Source organism: Dermochelys coriacea, chromosome 2 (genome assembly GCF_009764565.3).
Source record: "Dermochelys coriacea isolate rDerCor1 chromosome 2, rDerCor1.pri.v4, whole genome shotgun sequence".
In the NCBI taxonomy this organism is placed as follows: Eukaryota; Metazoa; Chordata; order Testudines; family Dermochelyidae; genus Dermochelys; species Dermochelys coriacea.
The window spans coordinates 261046889-261068763 of record NC_050069.1 but is presented as its reverse complement, the minus strand read 5'-3'; the positions used below and the strand labels follow the sequence as shown (position 1 = coordinate 261068763).

The window sequence follows — 21875 nt, the reverse complement described above, 5'->3', positions numbered from 1 at the left end:
CTTAGCTACCTTGATCTAATTTTTAAGTACAAAGCAGGATGAGTCTTTGCAGGATTGGGGCCTTAGTGTGCATTGTCAGAGCAGCAGGATTTGCCTCGACAAGTGCCTTTTAACTTCACAAAACATGTCACTTCGTCCTAGAGTAGTCCTCACCACCACCAGTCGTGTCTGATTGTGATCTGGCTGCTAGTTTCAGTAAAGATGTCAGTGAGTGGCACATAATCTGAATGGAAACAAGGCTTTTTGTGGATTCACAGACTAGTAGTAATAGCTAGAGATATGGCAATGCAGGGATTGGGATGGTGAATTTGAGGGCTGTAGGAGCTACATCACCATTTATAGACCAACAGTGCAGGATAGGTAAGGGAGTCCAATATATTACTCAGGGCGCACGTCTAGAGATGCCAGGCACATGTCAAGCCTTTGTGCCTGTGGGGAGCCCCAGTGACTGTGTGGGAACAAGATTCCATCCATACAGATCTGGTGGCAGGGTCAGGACCTAAAACTTTAAAACCCTGTTTTACAGATTCATAGGAAATAGATTTTATTTAGTAATGAACAGCATGGGTCAGAAAATACTGGACTTCTTGTCAAGCATAGATTTCCTCACAAGTGTCCATTGTGACTATGAGAATCGTTAAGACAGGAATTTCCAATTATCTTTGGAGTGGATTGCGAAGAAGATAGGCAAGAGTCTTCAGCAATGTTTTTGTGGAGAAATGAATTTCAATATTTGCTTCCTCTCTTAAAATGGGGCTTGAACAGATTAATATTTTAATCATTGAAAACATTTAATATTTGGCTGTTCATACAATCATTCCCACCCCTCTGTATCTTTAAAATACTACTCAGATGAAGACTTTTTTCCCATGAAGTTATGAGTTATTTTACCAGTTTTCCCATCTGTACTTTTCTGTGTTCCTTTGCAAACTTTATACTTTTCTTTTAATTATTTTTTAATTTATTTATTGCTAAATCAAAGTCACACACAAGAAGCCCATTTATTAGGATAAGTGGCCTAGAAATGAAAGCAACAGTAATATAACATCTGTGCAAGAATTTTTTCCCCACTAGCCCAAGTGAACCAAAAGTTGATCCTAAAACAAACTTGACATTCAACCTTTTTGTTCCTACACATATTGTGAAATCCTTAATGCTGTCTGGACTATCGCATTGTCTCACAAAAATTGGACAGCTGCACATACAGTGTATTTATAGTACATTATCTAAACCAAAAAAACAACGAGGAGTCCGGTGGCACCTTAAAGATTAACAGATTTATTTGTGCATAAGCTTTAATGAGTAAAAAACCACTTCTTCAGATGCATGGAGTGAAAATTACAGACACAAACATAATATATACTGGCACATGAAGAGAAGGGAGTTACCTTACAAGTGGAAAACCAGTGATGACAAGGCCAATTCAGTCAGGGTGGATGTGGTCCACTCCCAATAATTGGTGAGGAGGTGTCAATACCAAGAGAGGGAAAATTGCTTTTCAACCTGAAAAGCCAACCTGAGGCAAATCCTCATCAGCAACTACACACCACACCACAGAAACACTAAACCAGGAACCAATTCCTGTAATAAATCCCATTGCCTACTCTGTCCCCATGTCTACTCTAGTGACACCATCATAGGATCCCACCACATCAGCCACACCATCAGGGGCTCATTCACCTGCACATCTACTAATGTGATATATGCCATCATGTGCCAGCAATGCCCCCTGCCATGTACATTGGCCAGTCTCTACATAAAAGAATAAATGGAAACAAATCAGACAGCAGGAATGGTAACATTCAAACGCCAGTAGGAGAACACTTCAATCTCCCTGGACATTCTATAACAGATTTAAAAGTAGCCATCCTGCAACCAAAAACCATCAAAAACACACTTCAAAGAGAAACTGCAGAGCTACAATTCATTTGCAATCTTAACACCATTAATTTGGGCTTGAATAGGGATTGGGAGTGGCTGGTTTACTACAAAAGCAACTTTCCTTCTCTTGGTATTGACACCTCCTCCTCAATTATTGGGAGTGGACCACATCCACCCTGACTGAATTGGCCTTGTCACCACTGGTTCTCCACTTGTAAAGCAACTCCCCTCTCTTTATATGCCTATATATTTATGCCTGCAGCTATAATTTTCACTCCATGCATCTGAAGAGGTGGTTTTTTACCAACAAAAGCTTATGCCCAAATAAATCTGTTAGTCTTTAAGGTGCCATCAGACTCCTCATTATTTTTGTGGCTACAGACTAACACGGCTACCCTTCTGATACTATCTAAACCAAGCCCTTGAAGTAAAACCCAGCTTTCCTGTGTGGCTTCAGTTATTCCAGTACCACTACAGGGAGGCAGTGTGGCCTATTTGATGGGGTCTCAGGAGACCTGTGTTCTATTCCTGGCTCCTTCACTGCCCTCCTGATGATATTAGGTAAGTCACTTCACTGGTCTGTGCCTCACTATCCCCATCTGTAAAATGGAGATAATGATTAAGGCATCATGGACCATGAAATCTGGTCTCCCCCCGTGAAATCTGGTCTTTTGCGTGCTTTTACCCTATACAGATTTCATTGGGGAGAGCAGTATTTCTTAAATTGGGGGTCCTGACCCAAAAGGGATTAGAAGGGGGGGTCACAAGGTTATTTTAGGGGGGTTGCAATATTGCCACCCTTACTTCTGCATTGCTTTCCGAGCTGGGCAGCCGGATAGCAGCAGCTGTTGGCTGGGTGCCCAGCTCTGAAGGCAGCGCCCTGCCAGCAGCAGCGCAGAAGTAAGGGTGGCAATACCAGACCATGTCACCCTTCTGTGCTGCTGCCTTCAGAGCTGGGCATCCAGAGAGTGGCAGCTGCTGACTGATGGCCCTGCTCTGCAGGCAGCAGCCAGAAGGGTGGCAATGCCAGACCATGCCATCCTTACTTCTGCACCATCTTTACATCTGCGCTGATGCTGGCGGTGCCTCTGCCTTCAGAGCTGGACTCCCAGCCACTGCTCTCCAGCTCTGAAGGCAGCACCACTGCCGGCAGCAGTGCAGAAGTAAGGGTAGCAGTACCACAACCCCCCATAATAACCTTGCACCCCCCCTACACACACACACACACACACACACACCTCCTTTTTGGGTCAGAACCCCTACAATTACAACACTGTGAAATTTCAGATTGAAATAGCTGAAATCATGAAGTTTACCATTTTTAAAATCCTATGATCATGAAATTGACCAAAATGGACTGTGAATTTGGTAGGGCCCTAATAATGATACTGGCCTCTTTTGTAAAGCACTTTGAGATCTACTGGTGGAAAGCGCTGGATAAAGTATTTATTATTGTTGTTGATGCTGAATAACTTTTGTTATTTAGTGGTGTCAGAGTCAGACCATACTTATGTTTCTCAGTGGGAATAAAAATGTTGGAAGGGCTTTGTTTGTGTGTGTGTGTTTGTTGGTTTGTTTAAAGAATTTTGAAAAATACCAAGAAAAAATATAAAACTATTTTATAAAGCATGAAAGTTTTTAACTTATTAATGGTCCTGAAGAGTTTATATTTTCTCCATCATTTATTCCATTTCTCCTTGTTATGCAACAAGGAAGTCGGTATACAGATGGTGTTTTACAATCACTGAACACATTTTGAAGCTCATAAATGTAATGTAAACCGTCAGCGGATATGTTATTTTCCCTGAGTCAGAGCTGTGTGTGTCTTCAGCTTAAATAGAAGATCAAAAGCATTTTGTGAGTTATCAAGGCATTATAGACCCTCATAAAGAGTCAAAAAGGTTTGATTTCATGGCCCAGTGGTGTCTGTCAGTAATTTGTCATTTTTGAATATTTTAATTCTCCCTTTCTGTTATGGCATTCAGTAGCAATGGTATTATTCCCTGCAGTCTTAAAAACTGGCTGCCATCTACTGATCATTTAGATGTATTGTTCTGTGAGCTACCTCTGCTAAATCTGCAATGTGCAGTAATTCATTTCCCTTTTGGGGCTGAAAATGAGATTCGATTCTTTGGCCTCAGTATTACGTGTATTCCTTAAAATCCTATGAGTTTTTTTCTCAGCTGTCTAAAGAAATATTGTCTTGTTAGGAGGATAAGCAAGGCTCTATCCCATGTTGTATGGCTTTGAACAATTTGAAGTTAAATCACTTCAGCTAATATCTACCAATGGATACTAGCTTGCTAAATTCATCAGTGCAAGAGATCCACTTGTTGCTACCTTTTCACACCCTCTGGTTGCTACTTAAGTCACAGGTGACCTATTAGAGAAGAGAGTGCCGTGCAGCATTAGTTTACATGGGGATAGTGAGATGGAGAAGGAATTTATTACAACCCCGTGCCTCTTGCCGCAAGAAGACTTACAGTGAAATTACTCTCTACATCATATCTCAGCTGCGTTGGTTGCTTGTGTGGTACACCAAGCTCTTCCTTAACTGTAACTTACTGCGCTTTTGTTTGTTCAAGTGAAGATAGATGAATGGCCATGAGGGCTGGTGGTCTCCCAGTACCATCCCGTGACTCTTATTCTTTCCCCCATAACAAACCTGTGACTTTTCCTGAAAGTGACTCTGACAGTATCACTGCTTGAGTTACGATGTAGGGAAAAAATGAGCGCAGTAATCCTGACTTTGTCCTTGGGGATTTTAAGTACTGGGGAGACAGTTTTATCACTCTCAAGGGGGAAATAGGCAGATAGTCATATTTTCAAAGAGAAGGATATATGTATGGAGGACAGCAGGCTGGTGATGTCAGGGAACGCTCATTCGGATGAAGCTCGGACCACATGTCGACATTAAAGACTCCATGATAAAAACTGTCGTACTTACATTCTGCAGTCATTAAGTTCTCCCTGTTGGTTCAGTGGGATACAATATTCTTCATGTCGTATCCTACACTGTTGTGTAGTGTTGTTGCTGTGCTCTGTTAAACAGCTGCCACGCTCTGCTTCAGAGGTGGCTGGATTTTACTGAGGGGCGGAATTGATCCCTGTATTCATTTGCTATCTCCCAGGAGTGTCTTCACCCACAATTGCACAACTGATCGGTTGAAACTGCTATAAAAGTGCCAAATATTATTATCACGCACCCGGGAAAGAGAATTCTGTCCTTCTCTTGCTGCTTGTTAAGTATAAATATTTATTGTGTGTTTTTTTCTTTTCTTTTGTTCATCCAGTTAGTTCTGCACTGTGAATCCTCTGTGAGCCTGCCCTTGTCTGTTCTGCTGGAAAGGTATTGTGAAGCATTGTCAGCTCTCTACAATGTCACAGGTATATACTCCGTTCACTTCTATCAACAGTCCGTTTTTACACTGCTGCCTATCACTGCCGTCAGAGAGCACTCTCAAAGTGCCCTCAATCCATGATGGTATATCCCTACTGAGATAAACATAGTTGAGCCACCTGGTCCTCTTAGCAGGACAGTCTTTAAGGGTTTGGGTTTTGAGCAGGCCCTCAGATTTTATATTCCTGGAAACAACTGCAGGCATCATTTGGAAGGTACCAATCACTCTGGGAGGACTTCATAGCCTTTAAACGTCTGTTAGTCTGATTGTACCAAACCAAGCAGTGAGACACTGAAGAGCTGTAAACAGTGCCCACACTTCCTCCTGGACACCAAACTGTGGTGCAAACTTGCAGCTGACTCTCTTTTCTGTAACTTCAGAACCTAAATGTGGTGAGCCAGTTCTCAGCCCTCAGATTCTAACTCTAGCTTTTCAGTGTGTGACAAAGGACCAAAATGAGGCATGCACCAAGACAGAGTATAATGGCACATAGGCACTAACTCCGAGGGTGCTCTGTGGCTGGAGCACCCATGGGGAAAAATTAGTGGGTCCTCTGCACCCACTGGAAGCCAAGCTCCCCGCACCCTCCTCCCCCTCCCTTGAGCACGCTGTGTTCCCACTCCTCCGCCTACCTCCCAGCGCTTCCCACCTGGCTGCTGCCAAACAGTTGTTTGGCGGCATTATCATACTCCGGGAGGGAGGGGCAGAGCGGGAATGTGGCGCACTCAGGGGAGGAGGTGGGGCTGGGGTGGGGATTTGGGGAAGGAGTTGGAATAGGGGCAGGGAGGGGGCGGAGTTGGGTCGGGAACTTTGGGGAAGGGGTTGGAATGGGGGTGGGGCAGGGATGGGAAGGGGTGGGGCAAGGGCAGGGCCTCATGGAAGGGGTGGAGTGGGGGCAGGGCCGGAGCTAGGGTGGGGGTCGAGCACCCACGGGGAAGAGGCGAAGCTGGCACCTATGTAATGGGGAAGTTTGAAATGATATGAGAATCTTTTTTAAATGTGGAGGAACATAGAAGTTACTATTTAGGGCTAGTCTTCACTACTTTGCTACATTGGCGCAAGCTCTCCTGTTGGCATAATTACTCCACCTCAGTGAGAGGCAGAAGCTATGTCGGAGGGAGAGCGTCTGCTGCCAATATAGCATTAGTGTGGACAGCACTTACGTCGATGTAACTTGTGTCGCTCAGGGGGGTGGCTTTTTCATATCCCTGAGTGACATAAGTTACATTAATTGAAGTGGTAGCGTAGACCAGCGCCTAATCAGGTCTCATGCCTCAGGAAATGACCAACACCTGGTGGTCAAGAGGAAGGTAAAATCCCCTCTATAATACACATAGCTTCACTGTGTGTGCCTGCACGGCCAACAATTTCCTCCTGACAGTAACAGGTGATCCTGTGGATCACTTATTGCCTTAGCTGTACCGTAGTTTGCATATAAATGTGTGCAATGACTTGCATACTGCAGCGACATTGAATTCTGCACTTTGTGGCATTACTTTCTAGGCTTTATGCAATGTATTGCTTTTTTTTAAAATTTCAATTTACCAGTCATTTATTTCATCAAATGTCCTTACTCTTCCATAGTATGAGACAAAGTACAAAGGAAAGACCGATCAGTTTTCTTGATATCTTTCATAATTTTGAATACTTCATTCAGGTGTCCTTTGCCTCTTGAATATTATTTTAAATATTACGATAAAACTTGACATTAATTCATAATGTGCATTTCATGCTTCCCCATCCATGGATTTAATTGCACAAATTAAATTTCACACCAGCTAGTCTGAGATGCTGGCAAACAAGTCACTTCTTAATTGCTGGCATACGTAATGTTCTGGGCTCTTTATGCAATGCATGAATATAGCAAAACTTATAAAGCAGATTTCCACTAATGAAACAGCATTTTAAAGAGAGAGGGGACAACAGAAGATACAGAAGGCAAAACGGGAGACCCTAGTTGACCATGCATCCTCATTGTAAGGTATCAGGAAAACACCAATCTCAGAACTAACCAGACTTTCAATCTATAATGAAGCCATCCAACTTACTACTTTTATGTAACCATCACCCTTGGCCCTAGTATGTACTCTTTAAACTTTCTTTGGGTGTGCTTTCTCTCTCTCACTCACACACACACTCAGACACACATACACCACACAAATATCTTGAACAAACTTTATTAAGAACCACGGAGAACAATCCATATGAAAATCCTTGTTTGTTCTATCTTATCTGTTGCTCAGTCATAAGAACTCTGTATCTCAGTCCAGTATCTTAGTTTCCTTCCCCCAGAATTGCTAACTACACATAAAATTGTGTACTGCCCTTTTAAAGGACAAGCTGGAGTCTTCAGCTTGGGGGTTGGACTCAGTGACCTCCTGAGATCTCTTCCAACCCTAATCTTCTATGATTCTATGTCAGCCTGACTGTACTCAAGGAGGCCCTGCCCTAGGGCTGGGCTATATAGACTGGAAGATGAAGCTGAAGGGGAGTAGAAGTTGTGCATGGTGTAACGTGTGGGGGTTTCCTCTTCTGGGCGGCAGGAGATTAGTCCTACTAAACTCAGCTACTCTGCTTGGTGAATTTTAAGTTTGGGAATGCTGCACAAGTGTTCTGTGGTAAGGCGCTTGTAAACTGTATTGTGATTGTTCCTGTCCTGAAACCCTGGTGAAAGGGGATGTGCTATTTGGTTAGGATGTGTTGGCTTCTCCTTGGCCTTGGCTGTAAAATTGCACCCAATATTGCCCCATATGGGGGGCGGAATTAAGGTGGGTCACTCCCATGGCACCATACTGCTGGGGGTGGGGGGGGGCCGGAATGTCACTCTGCCAACACCTTTATGCTTTGCTTTCAAAAAAATTTCACACTACGTATAATGAACCAATGCTGAGAACTGCCTTTTTGTAACATCACCCCGGTGTAAGTTCAGCGCTACGCTGAATAAATGGCACTGTAAGTAGAGTCTAAGTGTATTTATCTGACCAAAGAGGGGAGGGTAAATGGCTCTCTCTCAGTGGGTATTGCTTCTTGGAAAAAATCCCTCAGTGACCCGTCCTTGACTTCTTGAGGGAAGTGTATTGACACTGCTGAATGGTGGCCTTGCCTGCACTACAGAGCCTATGCTAGCATACCCCCTTGTGTGGACACAGCGTTACACTATCCGTCCTTTGGGCAACTTTTCAATTTGTTTATCAATGTTTTGCTATTAAAAACAGCTCCTTTGTTCTAGATGGCCGGGAGCACAGCTCTTCCAACATAAGTTGGTAGCCACTGTGAATGGCCAGTTCCTTCCATGGACTATGGAATGGCGAGGGAAGGCATATATATTCACCCCTCTGGCCCTTCACAGTAGATCATCACTTCCAGAGCTGAGGGGAGGCAATGTGGAGTAGTGGGTAGAGCAATGGAGTTGGAGGACCTCAGTCCTATTCCCGTCTTGCTTGCTGGGTGAGCTGGGACAAGTCATTTGCCCCTCCGTGCCTCAGTTTCCCCATTTGTAAAATGTAGATAACAATATTGACCTTTGTAGAGCACATTGAGATCTGCTGATGAAAAATGCCATGTAAGAGCTAGGTATTACTATAATTGCGTGTTTGCAACTCTGCTTTAATGTCATTCCAATCTAATTTAAGAAGGTAGAGCCAGATGTCCTTGTGACGCTACAACAAATAGATGTAACCAGCATTTCAGACCTTTGTGTTCAGCCTCCATGTAGAGGACTTGCACTAGCTGTGTGTCTTGTTTTGAATATGTCCCAAGACAGACTATAGCTGTGCACAACTATGGACGGTTCTAAATAGCCTTTCATAATCTCTCCAGGAGATAACTGACACTGCAGATCCTGTGTCCAGTTCCAGTTTTAAGGGATTCCCAGCCACTCGCAGTTCTATCCAAATAGTAGCTGGGCTTTGTTTATTGCATACCCGTCCCTGCCAGTTTTATTTGTGGAGTCACCCTCACTGTCTGGGAATCTTTCACCCACAGCACAAACAACTTTATTCTTTCATATGAATTTTTTTACACTTGTGTATACTTTTACTTTTGTGTCCTTTCTTAGGGTCCGCGTGATACAAAGGCCCCTTTGAAATAACAATCATCCAGTTTATAGTCTGTTCATGCACACCAAATATATTTAAAATTACATTGCTCTGTCCAACACTTGACTAATATACCACTGATTTGATTGGTGTACATCACCCGCACCCTGAGTCGTTCTTTCTAGGCATTTGGTTGCAGCATCCACTGGCATCAAATATCACCAGCTTGGAAATATGTAAGAAAAACCTGTATCAGCAAATAGCTCAGTGTAGCATTGTGTCCCAGACCAGCATGGAACTGTGCAGATTTGCTCCAAATTCACAGTGCTGGCTTCCTTTACTCAGTTCTGCTACCTGTGGTAGCCCTCATCTTGGCTAACACTCTGGGCATTGAACCAGGAACTGCTCGAGCTCAAAGCAAGAGTCGCTGTTGCTTGAGCTAGGACTCCCTACCTGGGGCTGTATTAGCGTCCTATCCTCTGTAGATCAGGTACAGAAGGCGGACCTGTAGCACACACCCACCAGTGGGTTAAATGTGCATTCTGGCTGCTGGTTCCATTTATGGAACATGATGGCATATATCACATTGGTAGATGCGCAGGTGAACGAGCCTCTGATAGTGTGGCTGATGTGATTAGGCCCTATGATGGTGTCCCCTGAATAGATATGTGGACAGAGTTGGCAATGGGCTTTGTTGCAAGGATAGGTTCTACCAACCCAGGAATGCCTCCATGTGCCAGCAATGCCCCTCTGCCATGTACATTGGTCAAACTGGACTGTCTCTACGTAAAAGAATGAATGGACACAAATCATAGAATCATAGAATATAGAATCATAGAATATCAGGGTTGGAAGGGACCCCAGAAGGTCATCTAGTCCAACCCCCTGCTCAAAGCAGGACCAAGTCCCAGTTAAATCATCCCAGTTAGGGCTTTGTCAAGCCTGACCTTAAAAACCTCTAAGGAAGGAGATTCTACCACCTCCCTAGGTAACGCATTCCAGTGTTTCACCACCCTCTTAGTGAAAAAGTTTTTCCTAATATCCAATCTAAACCTCCCCCATTGCAACTTGAGACCATTACTCCTCGTTCTGTCATCTGCTACCATTGAGAACAGTCTAGAGCCATCCTCTTTGAAACCCCCTTTCAGGTAGTTGAAAGCAGCTATCAAATCCCCCCTCATTCTTCTCTTCTCCAGACTAAACAATCCCAGCTCCCTCAGCCTCTCCTCATAAGTCATGTGCTCTAGACCCCTAATCATTTTCGTTGCCCTTCGTTGTACTCTTTCCAATTTATCCACATCCTTCCTGTAGTGTGGGGCCCAAAACTGGACACAGTACTCCAGATGAGGCCTCACCAGTGTCGAATAGAGGGGAACGATCACGTCCCTCGATCTGCTCGCTATGCCCCTACTTATACAACCCAAAATGCCATTGGCCTTCTTGGCAACAAGGGCACACTGCTGACTCATATCCAGCTTCTCGTCCACTGTCACCCCTAGGTCCTTTTCCGCAGAACTGCTGCCGAGCCATTCGGTCCCTAGTCTGTAGCGGTGCATTGGATTCTTCCATCCTAAGTGCAGGACCCTGCATTTATCCTTATTGAACCTCATTAGATTTCTTTTGGCCCAATCCTCCAGTTTGTCTAGGTCCTTCTGTATCCTATCCCTCCCCTCCAGCGTATCTACCACTCCTCCCAGTTTAGTATCATCCGCAAATTTGCTGAGAGTGCAATCCACACCATCCTCCAGATCATTTATGAAGATATTGAACAAAACGGGCCCCAGGACCGACCCCTGGGGCACTCCACTTGACACCGGCTGCCAACTAGACATGGAGCCATTGATCACTACCCGTTGAGCCCGACAATCTAGCCAGCTTTCTACCCACCTTATAGTGCATTCATCCAGCCCATACTTCCTTAACTTGCTGACAAGAATGCTGTGGGAGACCGTGTCAAAAGCTTTGCTAAAGTCAAGAAACAATACATCCACTGCTTTCCCTTCATCCACAGAACCAGTAATCTCATCATAAAAGGCGATTAGATTAGTCAGGCATGACCTTCCCTTGGTGAATCCATGCTGACTGTTCCTGATCACTTTCCTCTCCTCTAAGTGCTTCAGGATTGATTCTTTGAGGACCTGCTCCATGATTTTTCCAGGGACTGAGGTGAGGCTGACCGGCCTGTAGTTCCCAGGATCCTCCTTCTTCCCTTTTTTAAAGATGGGCACTACATTAGCCTTTTTCCAGTCATCCGGGACTTCCCCCGTTCGCCACGAGTTTTCAAAGATAATGGCTAAGGGCTCTGCAATCACAGCCGCCAATTCCTTCAGCACTCTCGGATGCAATTCGTCCGGCCCCATGGACTTGTGCACGTCCAGCTTTTCTAAATAGTCCCTAACCACCTCTATCTCTACAGAGGGCTGGCCATCTCTTCCCCATTTTGTGTTGCCCAGCACAGCAGTCTGGGAGCTGACCTTGTTAGTGAAAACAGAGGCAAAAAAAGCATTGAGTACATTAGCTTTTTCCACATCCTCTGTCACTAGCTTGCCTCCCTCATTCAGTAAGGGGCCCACACTTTCCTTGGCTTTCTTCTTGTTGCCAACATACCTGAAGAAACCCTTCTTGTTACTCTTGACATCTCTTGCTAGCTGCAGCTCCAGGTGCGATTTGGCCCTCCTGATATCTTTCCTACATGCCCGAGCAATATTTTTATACTCTTCCCTGGTCATATGTCCAAATCAGACGTCAAGAATTATAACATTCAAAAACCAGAAGGAGAACACTTCAATCTCTCTGGTCACTCGATTACAGACCTAAGAGTGGCTATCCTTCAACAAAAAAGCTTCAAAAACAGACTCCAACGAGAGACTGCTGAATTGGAATTAATTTGCAAACTGGATACAATTAACTTAGGCTTGAATAGAGACTGGGAATGGATGAGTCATTACACAAAGTAAAACTATTTCCCCATGTTATTTTTCCCCCCCACCCCACCCCACCCCCCACTGTTCCTCAGATATTCTTGTTAACTGCTGGAAATAGCCTACCTCGCTTGTCACCATGAAAGGTTTTCCTCCTTTCCCCCCCCCCCCGCTGCTGGTGATGGCTTATTTTAAGTGATCACTCTCCTTGCAGTGTGTATGATAAACCCATTGTTTCATGTTTTCTGTGTGTGTATATCAATCTCCCCTCTGTTTTTTCCACCAAATGCATCCGATGAAGTGAGCTGTAGCTCACGAAAGCTTATGCTCTAATAAATTTGTTAGTCTCTAAGGTGCCACAAGTACTCCTTTTCTTTTTGCGAATACAGACTAACACGGCTGCTACTCTGAAACCTGCTATGGCAAGAGATTCTGGAGACTGATGCGCTGGCCAGAAAAGAGAATCTCAGTGTGATTCTTTTGGCTTCACTAGTGCTGTGAATGCAGGATGCAGTGTAAAGGTTTTACTCCCCCAAACGGCTTAAAAGAGATGGTGGCTCTCTGTCATCTGCTACACTATTAGTGTCAGACTGCTCCAGTTTTTCAGTGGATCATGATTCCCAGGCCTCTGTAACTTGCCATATACTTATAACCACAGAGGAAAGACTGTCAAGGAAACTCTATTTATTTTGGTACATTGCATGATATCAGCTATCTTAGGGCAGGGAACTTGGCTTTCTTACATGTCTACAAAGCATCATGCGCTCCAATGGCACTGCCCTGATTATAGCAATGTCCCCATCTGACTGATCAGGAGCTGCTGCACTTCGCACGGGGTGAGAATTTCTGACAATGTGGCCATTTGGAATGACCTAACTAGCCACATACTGAGGGCAGAGAAGTCTCTTGGTTTCTGCCTGCTTTCTGAACTCACATGGAAGCTGAGGCCCAGATCCTGCAAGTTATTTTGGCACGTAACAGCCATTGCTGCAAACTCCCATCCTCTGACTACTGTGTTTGTCCTGGCTTAGTGGAAGTATTTGGACAGCCTCAGCCATGTGATGGCTTATCCTGAGAGTGCATTTACTTCCCCTAGCGCATCACTCTCAGGCTCCTGACACAGTTACTTTCTCCTCTTCCTGGGTCCGGCCCCCATCAGCTGTCTCTGTCGGACCCCCAGCTTAGGCAGACATTTGGGGCGGCTTCTGGGAAGGATCTTTCTTCTCTTTGAAGCCACGGATTGTCAGCATTGCCAGGCAAACATTTTACATTGTCATTTACCTCAGCTGGTGCTTTTAGGCAACTGCCTCTCATAGGTCCCGCAAGATGGCACTGTGGGGAGAGGGCAGCACTTGCCCAGATTAATAAAAATGTTGTGCCTGTATCTCTGCACTGCATAATAGTAATTAACACATCCCAGCAATTTGTCTTGTTGTAATTGTGTGCAGTATATTAGGGAGGGGGCCCAAGGGAAAGGACAGGAAAGGAATTTACCTAGTAAGATTGTTGCTTGCAAGAATGCTGTTGCCATTCTCTCAGCCTCACTGTGCCTCATTTCTTCTTTAAAAAATGGTGAAATGAGGGTGGCTGTAACTGGGAAGTTACCTGCATAAATACAAGACTTTCTTAGTATCAGGAGATAGCCATGTTAGTCTGTTTCCACAGAAACAACGAAGAGTCTGGTGGCACTTTAAAGACTAACACATTTATTTGGGCATAAGGTTTCGTGGGTAAAAAGCTCCACTTCTTCAGATGCATGGAGTGAAAATTACAGATGCAGGCATTATTATACTGGCATATGAAGATAGGGGAGTTATCTTACAAGTGGAGAACCAGTGGTGACAAGGCCAATTCAGCCAGGGTGGATGTGGTCCACTCCCAATAATTGGTGAGGAGGTGTCAATACCAAGAGAGGGAAAATTGGTTTTGTAGTGAGCCAGCCATTCCCTGTCTCTATTCAAGCACAAATTAACAGTGTTATATTTGCAAATGAATTGTAACTCTGCAGTTTCTCTTTGAAGTCTGTTTTTGAAGTTTTTTTGTTGAAGGATGGCTAGTTTTAAATCTGTTATTGAATATCCAGGGAGGGTGAAGTGTTCTTCAATTGGCTTTTGTATGTTACCATTCCTGATGTCTGATTGGTGTCCATTTATTCTTTTATGTAGAGACTGTCCAATTTGGCCAATGTACATGGCAGAGGGGCATTGCTGGCACATGATGGTGTATATCACATTAGTCAACCCATCTGCTTTTTGTGGCCCTGATTTTTTTTCAGATGTGCAACTTCTGTGCTCCAATTCAATGAGGTGCTCAATACCTTCAAAAATCCAGCCCTGTGTCTGTGACAGAGACAGCAATTTCTTGCAGAATCCTTGAAAACCTGTACTGAATTCAGTTTAAGTATCTTTGGAGTCTGTTGTATTAAATCCAAAGGTTATGTGTTATATGGGGTTATATGTAATCTCTCTAGGAGGCAGATGTGATGCGAACCTTGGGGAGTGTTATTAGTTTCAGAGGACTGTATTGAACAGTATGCCAGACAAGAACGGACTTTTGGGACAAACAGTATCAAGTGGTTTGCAAGGGGAACTTCTAGCACAAATTGAATGTAAATTCCCCATCTCCTGGTTATGCAAAACCCCTGTCTTTTGAAAGCTACGCCCTGAGGAGGGACCCCTTGTCTAGGGATCACCAGTTCATGGAATCTCAATATCAAAGGCCAAAGCTGTATAAAGGAAAGACTAACCTATGTATGTGGGTTAATTCTGAGCTAAGGCTGTTGTGAACGTATAACAGAGAAGAACCCTGGATGGGGTTTGAAGGACTGACTTCTACCAGAGCCCTTGCTGCTGTTGGGGCTTATCTCCGCTAAGCTAGTTAGCATGCATGTAGGTTCTTTTATTGTTTAAATGTTTTCTCTGTAATGCTTTCACCTTAAGAATAAATGTGCTTGCTTAGGAAGAGCTGTGTGGTAACTTGTAACAGCTGGCAATTACAGCTGTTCTTAGCCTTTGGAGAGAAAGCAAAGCACAGATGCTAGCTGGGTTAGGCAGTCTGTCTTGCTGGGATTATCACAGTGTAGGCAGAGTACAAGGTAGCCTGGAAAAACCCCAATCAGGAGGAAGTGAAATGAGATGATGGCTGAGGAACTGGGACCCTAGAGTGGGTACCCTCAAGGGCCCATGGAGGGGGGAAACACAAGTTCCGTTGCCCTGAATGGTGACAATCTCTATCCATCTAAGGTATGTATATGTCCCCCCTACTGTAGTATCGGAGCACCTCACAATCTTTAGTGTAGTTATCCTCACAACTCCCATGGGAGGCAAGAAAGTGCTATTATCCCTGTTTTACGGTTGGCGAACTTAGGCACAGTTGGACTCAAATGCTCAAAAGGTATTAGGTTCCTAAATTCCATTGATTTCAATGTTCAGTGTTGTGGTAGCCATGTTGGGCCAAGGATATGAGAGAGACAAGGTGGGTGAGGGAATCTCTCTTACTGGTACAACTTCTGTTGGTGAGAGAGAGGGGTCTGACCTGAAGAAGAGCTCTGTGTAGCTTGAGGACTTCTCTCTCACCAACAGAAGTTGGTCCAATAAGAGAGATCATCTCACACCCACCTTGTCACACTGACATCAATGGAAGTGAGAAACTTAACTCCTGTTGCGCGTTCCATCCTTAGAGCCAAATTTTCAAAGGTTCTTGGGGCCAGATTTTCAAAAGGTGTTCAGGCAGCGAAGTGACTTGCCTGTGATCACACAGGAAGTCTGTGGTGGAGCAGCGACTTGAACCCATATCTCCCAGGTCAGCGTCTTAAACGCTGTCAGGCACACATGCTTAGTTTATTGACAAACGTGAGTAAGGAACTCCTCTTGTTCCTCTGGATGAATGAACTGGCTTCTACTGTGCCTTGTTCATCAACAACAAAAATAATAGCTAAGTTCCAGCTGAACAATCTTTATTGGTTCTGATGGAAGGGACTGAATACAGGCTGCCCTTGGTGAGCTTGCAGCTCTGGTAGGTAGAAAAATCAACCTTCGACTTGTAAATGGAGCCAATTTGATCTAGATGCTGTGGAAAGAGAATAAATATGACACTTTACAAGGTCACATGATAGTCATTTTTCTTATGATACCCGTATGTCAAGGTAGTTTGATTGGCAGTTTTCTCACATCCTAAGGCTCCGAACCAGCAAACATTTAGGCATGTACTTTGCTCACATTCATAAAATTAAGCTACTGCTCATGTACATAAAGTTAACCATGAATGTAAGCATTTGCAGGATCAGGGCTTAGGGTGAGAGCTAGCAGCCTATGGCACTTTCCAGTTTCAGATGCCAGGATAGCTCTAGTTAAAAGTGAAGCAATAACAGTGAGTTACTTTCTCATTGCCTCAAACTATCTACCAGGCCATCTGTCTCAAATAGGCCGCAGTAGTTTGCACTTCCTAATATAAAGTTAATTCTGAAGTGTATTTATAATCTGTGTGCGTAGTATATCAATGTCTTTTTTTTTATCTTGTTTCTTATGACTTTAAGAAAGGAAAAAAGCCCACACTTCTTAAGCCTTGGGCAATTCAAAAATAGCGACATTTTTCAGGGAAACATACGGGGGAAAGTGATCACTGCTGTTTAAACTATGTGATAGATTGAAAATCAACATTGACAGTTCATTTTACTTTCCAGAATGTTGTTTGACAGTAACTGATTTATATTTTGGAGCATCTCTCTCTAAACCATTTGCTGCTTATTTTGCAAGCGATGTATTCCTAGGAAGTTAATATGTCTAATATTTTTAGGTGCCATAAAAGCAAAGATGAAGTTATTTTAAATCTGCTTTTTGGTTATTAGAAACCACACACTGTCTTCCAAGTTGTTTTAATTTATTTAGATTAATAAGAACAGTAATAAACTGGTGAATTTTTGACTTGACATTTGTTGTCGTCTAGGGTTATCGTACCATACAAACTAGTGATTGGCCTCCCCGATTTAAAAACAACTGGAAACAAAGGGTGGAAACCTCATAGATTTAACCACTGACTGCAGAAGTTAAGCTGGGATCCACCTCCTAGAGATATTGCCCCTCCCCCTTCTCTGCATGTGAGTCCTCCTCCTTTGTGATCAGCTTGGGTGCTCTAGCTGCAGGTTCCCATGGTTTTTAAAAGGGAGGGTGAAGCTGGCAGGGTGTTTTCTGTGAAGTTCTCCAAATTGGAAATCTTTGCTTCTCTTCCCCCAACTTTTTACCAGATTGGTTCAAAATAGCCCATTTATTGATCTTCAGGTCATGCAGCAACTCCCCTTCAGTTTTGGCATTTGGTGATGGTTGGAGTTTTTGGGTGGTTAGGGTGTTAGAGTTCAGGACAACTGCATCTGTATCCTCCATCTATGGTCTAGCAATCGCACTCACTTTTAGATTCCCAGATCCCCAGCTGTCACATCTCTTGGGCAAAGACTTGCCTCTCTCCCTCCTGACCAGGGCTTTTCCAGGCTGCCCAGTTCCCTGCCTACACTGTGAATTCCCCAGCAGGTCAGACGGCCTAAGTAGGCCTGTTTTTCTTTTCCTTCAGAAGCTATAAACAGCAAAACTTCCCACAGTTATGTTACCACACAGCTTTTCCTAAGCAAGCACATTTATTCTTAAGGTGAAAACATCAGAGAAAACCTACAACTACAATAAGAGAACCTACATGCATGCCTATAAGCTTACCAGAGATCACTCCAACAACACCTATGGTAGAAGTCAGTTCTTCAAACCCCACCCTGGGGCTTTTCAGTGGTTACAAGTTCATAACTGTCTTGGCTCAGAAAAGTACACCCATGAATCTGTGAGTCACTCTTTTCTCCTGTTTAGACCTTATTAATCTGTCCTCATGATCTAGGTGATGAGCACTCAGTGGTTCCCTCCTTAGAGGAGTTTACATTTGCATACATCTTCCCCAAGCGGCTTCCTGGGAAATCCAAAAAGCTCGTTGTTTCATAGTATCATAGAACTGGAAGGGACCTCGAGAGGTCATCTAGTCCAGTCCCTGCACTCAAAGCAGGACTAAGTATTATCTAGACCATCTCTGACAGGAGTTTGTCCAACCTCGTAAAATTCCCAATGATGGAGATTCCACAGCCTCTCTAGGCAATTTATTCCAGTGCTTAGCCACTCTGACAGGAAGTTTTTCCTGATGTCCAGCCTAAACGGCCCTTGCTGCAGTTTAAGTCCATTGCTTCTTGTCCTATCCTCGGAAGTTAAGGAAAACAATTTTTCTCTCTCCTCCTTGTAATAACCTTTTATGTACTTGAAAACTGTTATCATGTCCCCTCTCAGTCTTCTCTTCTCCAGACTACACAAACCCAATTTTTTTCCAATCTTACCTCATAGCTTATGTTTTCTAGACCTTTAATAATTTCTGTTTCTCTTCTCTGGACTTTCTCCAATTTGTCCACATCTTTCCGGAAATGTGGCACCCAGAACTGGACACAATACTCCAGTTGAGGCCTGATGAGCACAGAGTAGAGTGGAAGAATTTCTTCTCATGTCTTGCTTACAATACTCCTGCTAATACATCCCAGAATGATGTTTGCTTTTTTTGCAACAGCGTTACACTGTTGACTCATATTTAGCTAGTGATTCACTATGCCCCCAGATCCCTTTCCACAGTACTTCTTGCAAGGTAGTCATTTCCCATTTTGTATGTGTGCAACTGATTGTTCCTTCCTAAGTGGAGTACTTTGCATTTGTCCTTATTGAATTTCATCCTGTTTACTTCAGACCAATTCTCCAGTTTGTCCAGATCATTTTGAATTTTAATGCTGTCCTCCAAAGCACTTGCAACTCCTCCCAGCTTGGTATCATCCACAAACTTTATAAATATACTCTCTATGCTGTTATCTAAATCATTGATTAAGATATTGAACAGAACCGGACCCAGAATTGATCCCTGAAGGACCCCGCTTGTTATGTCCTTCCAGTATGACTGTGAACCATTCCTTTTGCAGCTTGTAACACTTGCTGGAGTTTACATTAGTCAGGTCACCTCCTCAGGGATGTTACAGACAATCCTGCAATAGTACGTATATATTTGCCTTTTTAATACAATGAACTCCTAAGATACTTAAACTTAATTCAGTAAGGTTTAGCTTAATTCAGTGAGGACTGTCTAGGAAATTGCCATATATATCACGTTGGGTTCTTGGGGAGGGTGGGGTATTTGTTTTATTTATTTTGTATGTCGCTAATTCCAGAGAGGAAGGAGGGTTCAGTGGTTAGGGCAGTAGCCTAAGGGTATGTCTATACTACCTGTTGGATCAGTGGGCAGCAATCAATCTAGCGGGGATCGATTTATCGCATCTAGTCTAGAAGCGATAAATCGACCCCGAGCGCTCTCCAGTCAACTCCGGTACTCCACCAGGGCGAGAAACACAGGCGGAGTCGACAGGGGAGCATCAACAGTCGACTCACTGCAGTGAAGACACCGTAGTGAGTAGATCTAAGTACGTCGACTTCAGCTGCGTTATTCATGTAGCTGAAGTTGTGTAACTTAGATCGATTCTCCCCCCCGCCCCCCCAGTGTAGACCAGCCCCAAGACTTGGGAGATCTGGCTTCAAGTCCTGGCTCTGCTGTAGACTTCCTTTGTGACCGTAGCCTCACTGTGCCTCAGTTCCCCACCTATAAAATGAGGCTAATAGCAATGCCTTGCCTCACTGGGAGCGTGAGGGTAGATTCTTGTGGGAGTGCTGCCGGAATGAGCGCCATGTAAATATCATTGAGAGAATGGTGATTTTGTTACATGGATTGGTATGGTTTGAGGGCTGTTTCCATTGTTTTGGTTCTGTTTTTGAAGTGTGTTTAAGTAAAAAGTGCCTAGCGCCAATGTGTAGGTGCTTTGCTCTATAAACCTCAAGAAATAATAAAACGAACTGGCTGTGTGACAGACGAGACCTCCATCCACAGGACATCATGGTAGGATTTCACTTTGAATTGCCGATTGCATGGAAGTCAATGGCAAAACTCCCATTGAATGGAGGTCAATATTTCACTCACACTCTGTGCCTTCTTTGAAGGTAACAATCCTTCAAAACCCTGTGCATGCTCAGAGCCTGTCAGTGGAGCTTCGTGAGGGCACAGGGCTCTGCCAAATTGCAGCTGTTTGCAAGAGCAAGTCTGTAACACACCCCTGCCGGTGCAATGATAGCTGGGGGCGCTGAGATGTGGCACATGCTGGCTTTTGGAAGGGATGTAGAACAGCACTGCTGACTGCTTGTGCCCGTTAAAGATTCCAGGTGCGTTTTTTTGTAAAATGGCAGCATTAACCACTGTGTGCAGGCAACATTTCCCACATGGGTGATTTCACTCTGCTTGCCTGAACCTCCCTGGGACTCTAAAGATAATAAGCAGAAAGAGACTAAAAATGGCAAAAGTTTGTAAGAAGAAAAGAAAGGTGGGTATGTGTCATAAAGAATACACGCAATAGTTGGGGGAACACTATTGAATTTTTATTGCCTCTTATTTAGGAAGAGTTGTATTCCATAATGCTGGCTCTGCCGCTTATGAGTGATTTGTTCTCCCCAAACTCCTGGCAATAAAAATATTATGATGGCACACATCACCAAGCACAATGTGCAAATAAATGAATTCAAAGATTGGAGTGTATCTGGCATGCTATAAGCCATTTCTTGAGTGCGTCTTATAAATTAGATTTTGCTGTTGCATGGATAAGAATAGATTCTGCGAAACTCTTAATTCTGGAGAGTTCGGCTAAACAGATGTGATGTGGTTTTCATTTAAAGGAAATCATGGTCTTGGATCAAAACATGTACTGTCCTTCCCCCAAGATCAATGTTTCTGAACCTTTTCAGGTTGGTGACCCCTTCTTTGAAGTCAAAAATTTTCATGATCACCTTACTTTGATAGTAAATGTAAGAGTAAAAAATGTATCAATGATAATGCCTTTGGAGGCATGCATGTTTTGAGAGTTTGACAAAGAATAGGTTTCAGAGTAGCAGCAGTGTTAGTCTGTATTCGCAAAAAGAAAAGGAGTACTTGTGGCACCTTAGAGACTAACCAATTTATTAGAGCACATTCGATGAAGTGAGCTGTAGCTCACGAAAGCTTATGCTCTAATAAATTTGTTAGTCTCTAAGGTGCCACAAGTACTCCTTTTCTTTTTGACAAAGATTAGTTGATCTTACAGGATAAGGGTGTGCAGAGGGAGGGGGAGCAATATTTTCTTTGCATTTAACTGTAATGACATTTTCAATGCCTCACCTCCCCACAGTTGCCTTTCGTGACCTCCCTTCGGGTTGCGACTCACCAACTGAGAAATACGACCGTCGATGCTGCATGGTGTTGCACAGAGATACAATGCTGATGCAGAGTCGGTGGCCCTCTTACTTTTGCCTTCAGCCTTGGGCATAATGGATAAAATCCTTAGCTGCTATAAATGGGGGAAGCTCAAAGTCATCTAAATTGTCACTGATGGTTATTCTGCACCTGCTCAATTCTTTAACAGAGCACATGCGCCTCGGGTTCTGACCCTCATCTAAGTCAAAGCATTTTGCTTGAGGATGATGTTTCAGACTCCTATAAACCTAAAATGCAGATACCATATTTTAAAGTCAGGTTCATGATAAAATATCAAAGCACTGTAG

At 43.7% G+C, this 21875-nt stretch overlaps 1 protein-coding gene across 1 annotated transcript in view; it reads left to right on the top strand.

Moving 5' to 3' along the window:
* The window catches only part of CRHR2 (corticotropin releasing hormone receptor 2), a 253077-nt gene that overhangs the window by 20123 nt on the left and 211079 nt on the right, over positions 1–21875 (top strand). The window contains exon 2 of the mRNA XM_038390646.2: positions 5175–5268. Within this exon, the coding sequence (XP_038246574.1) occupies positions 5175–5268 (94 nt within the window). The remainder of the gene's footprint in view (positions 1–5174; positions 5269–21875) is intronic.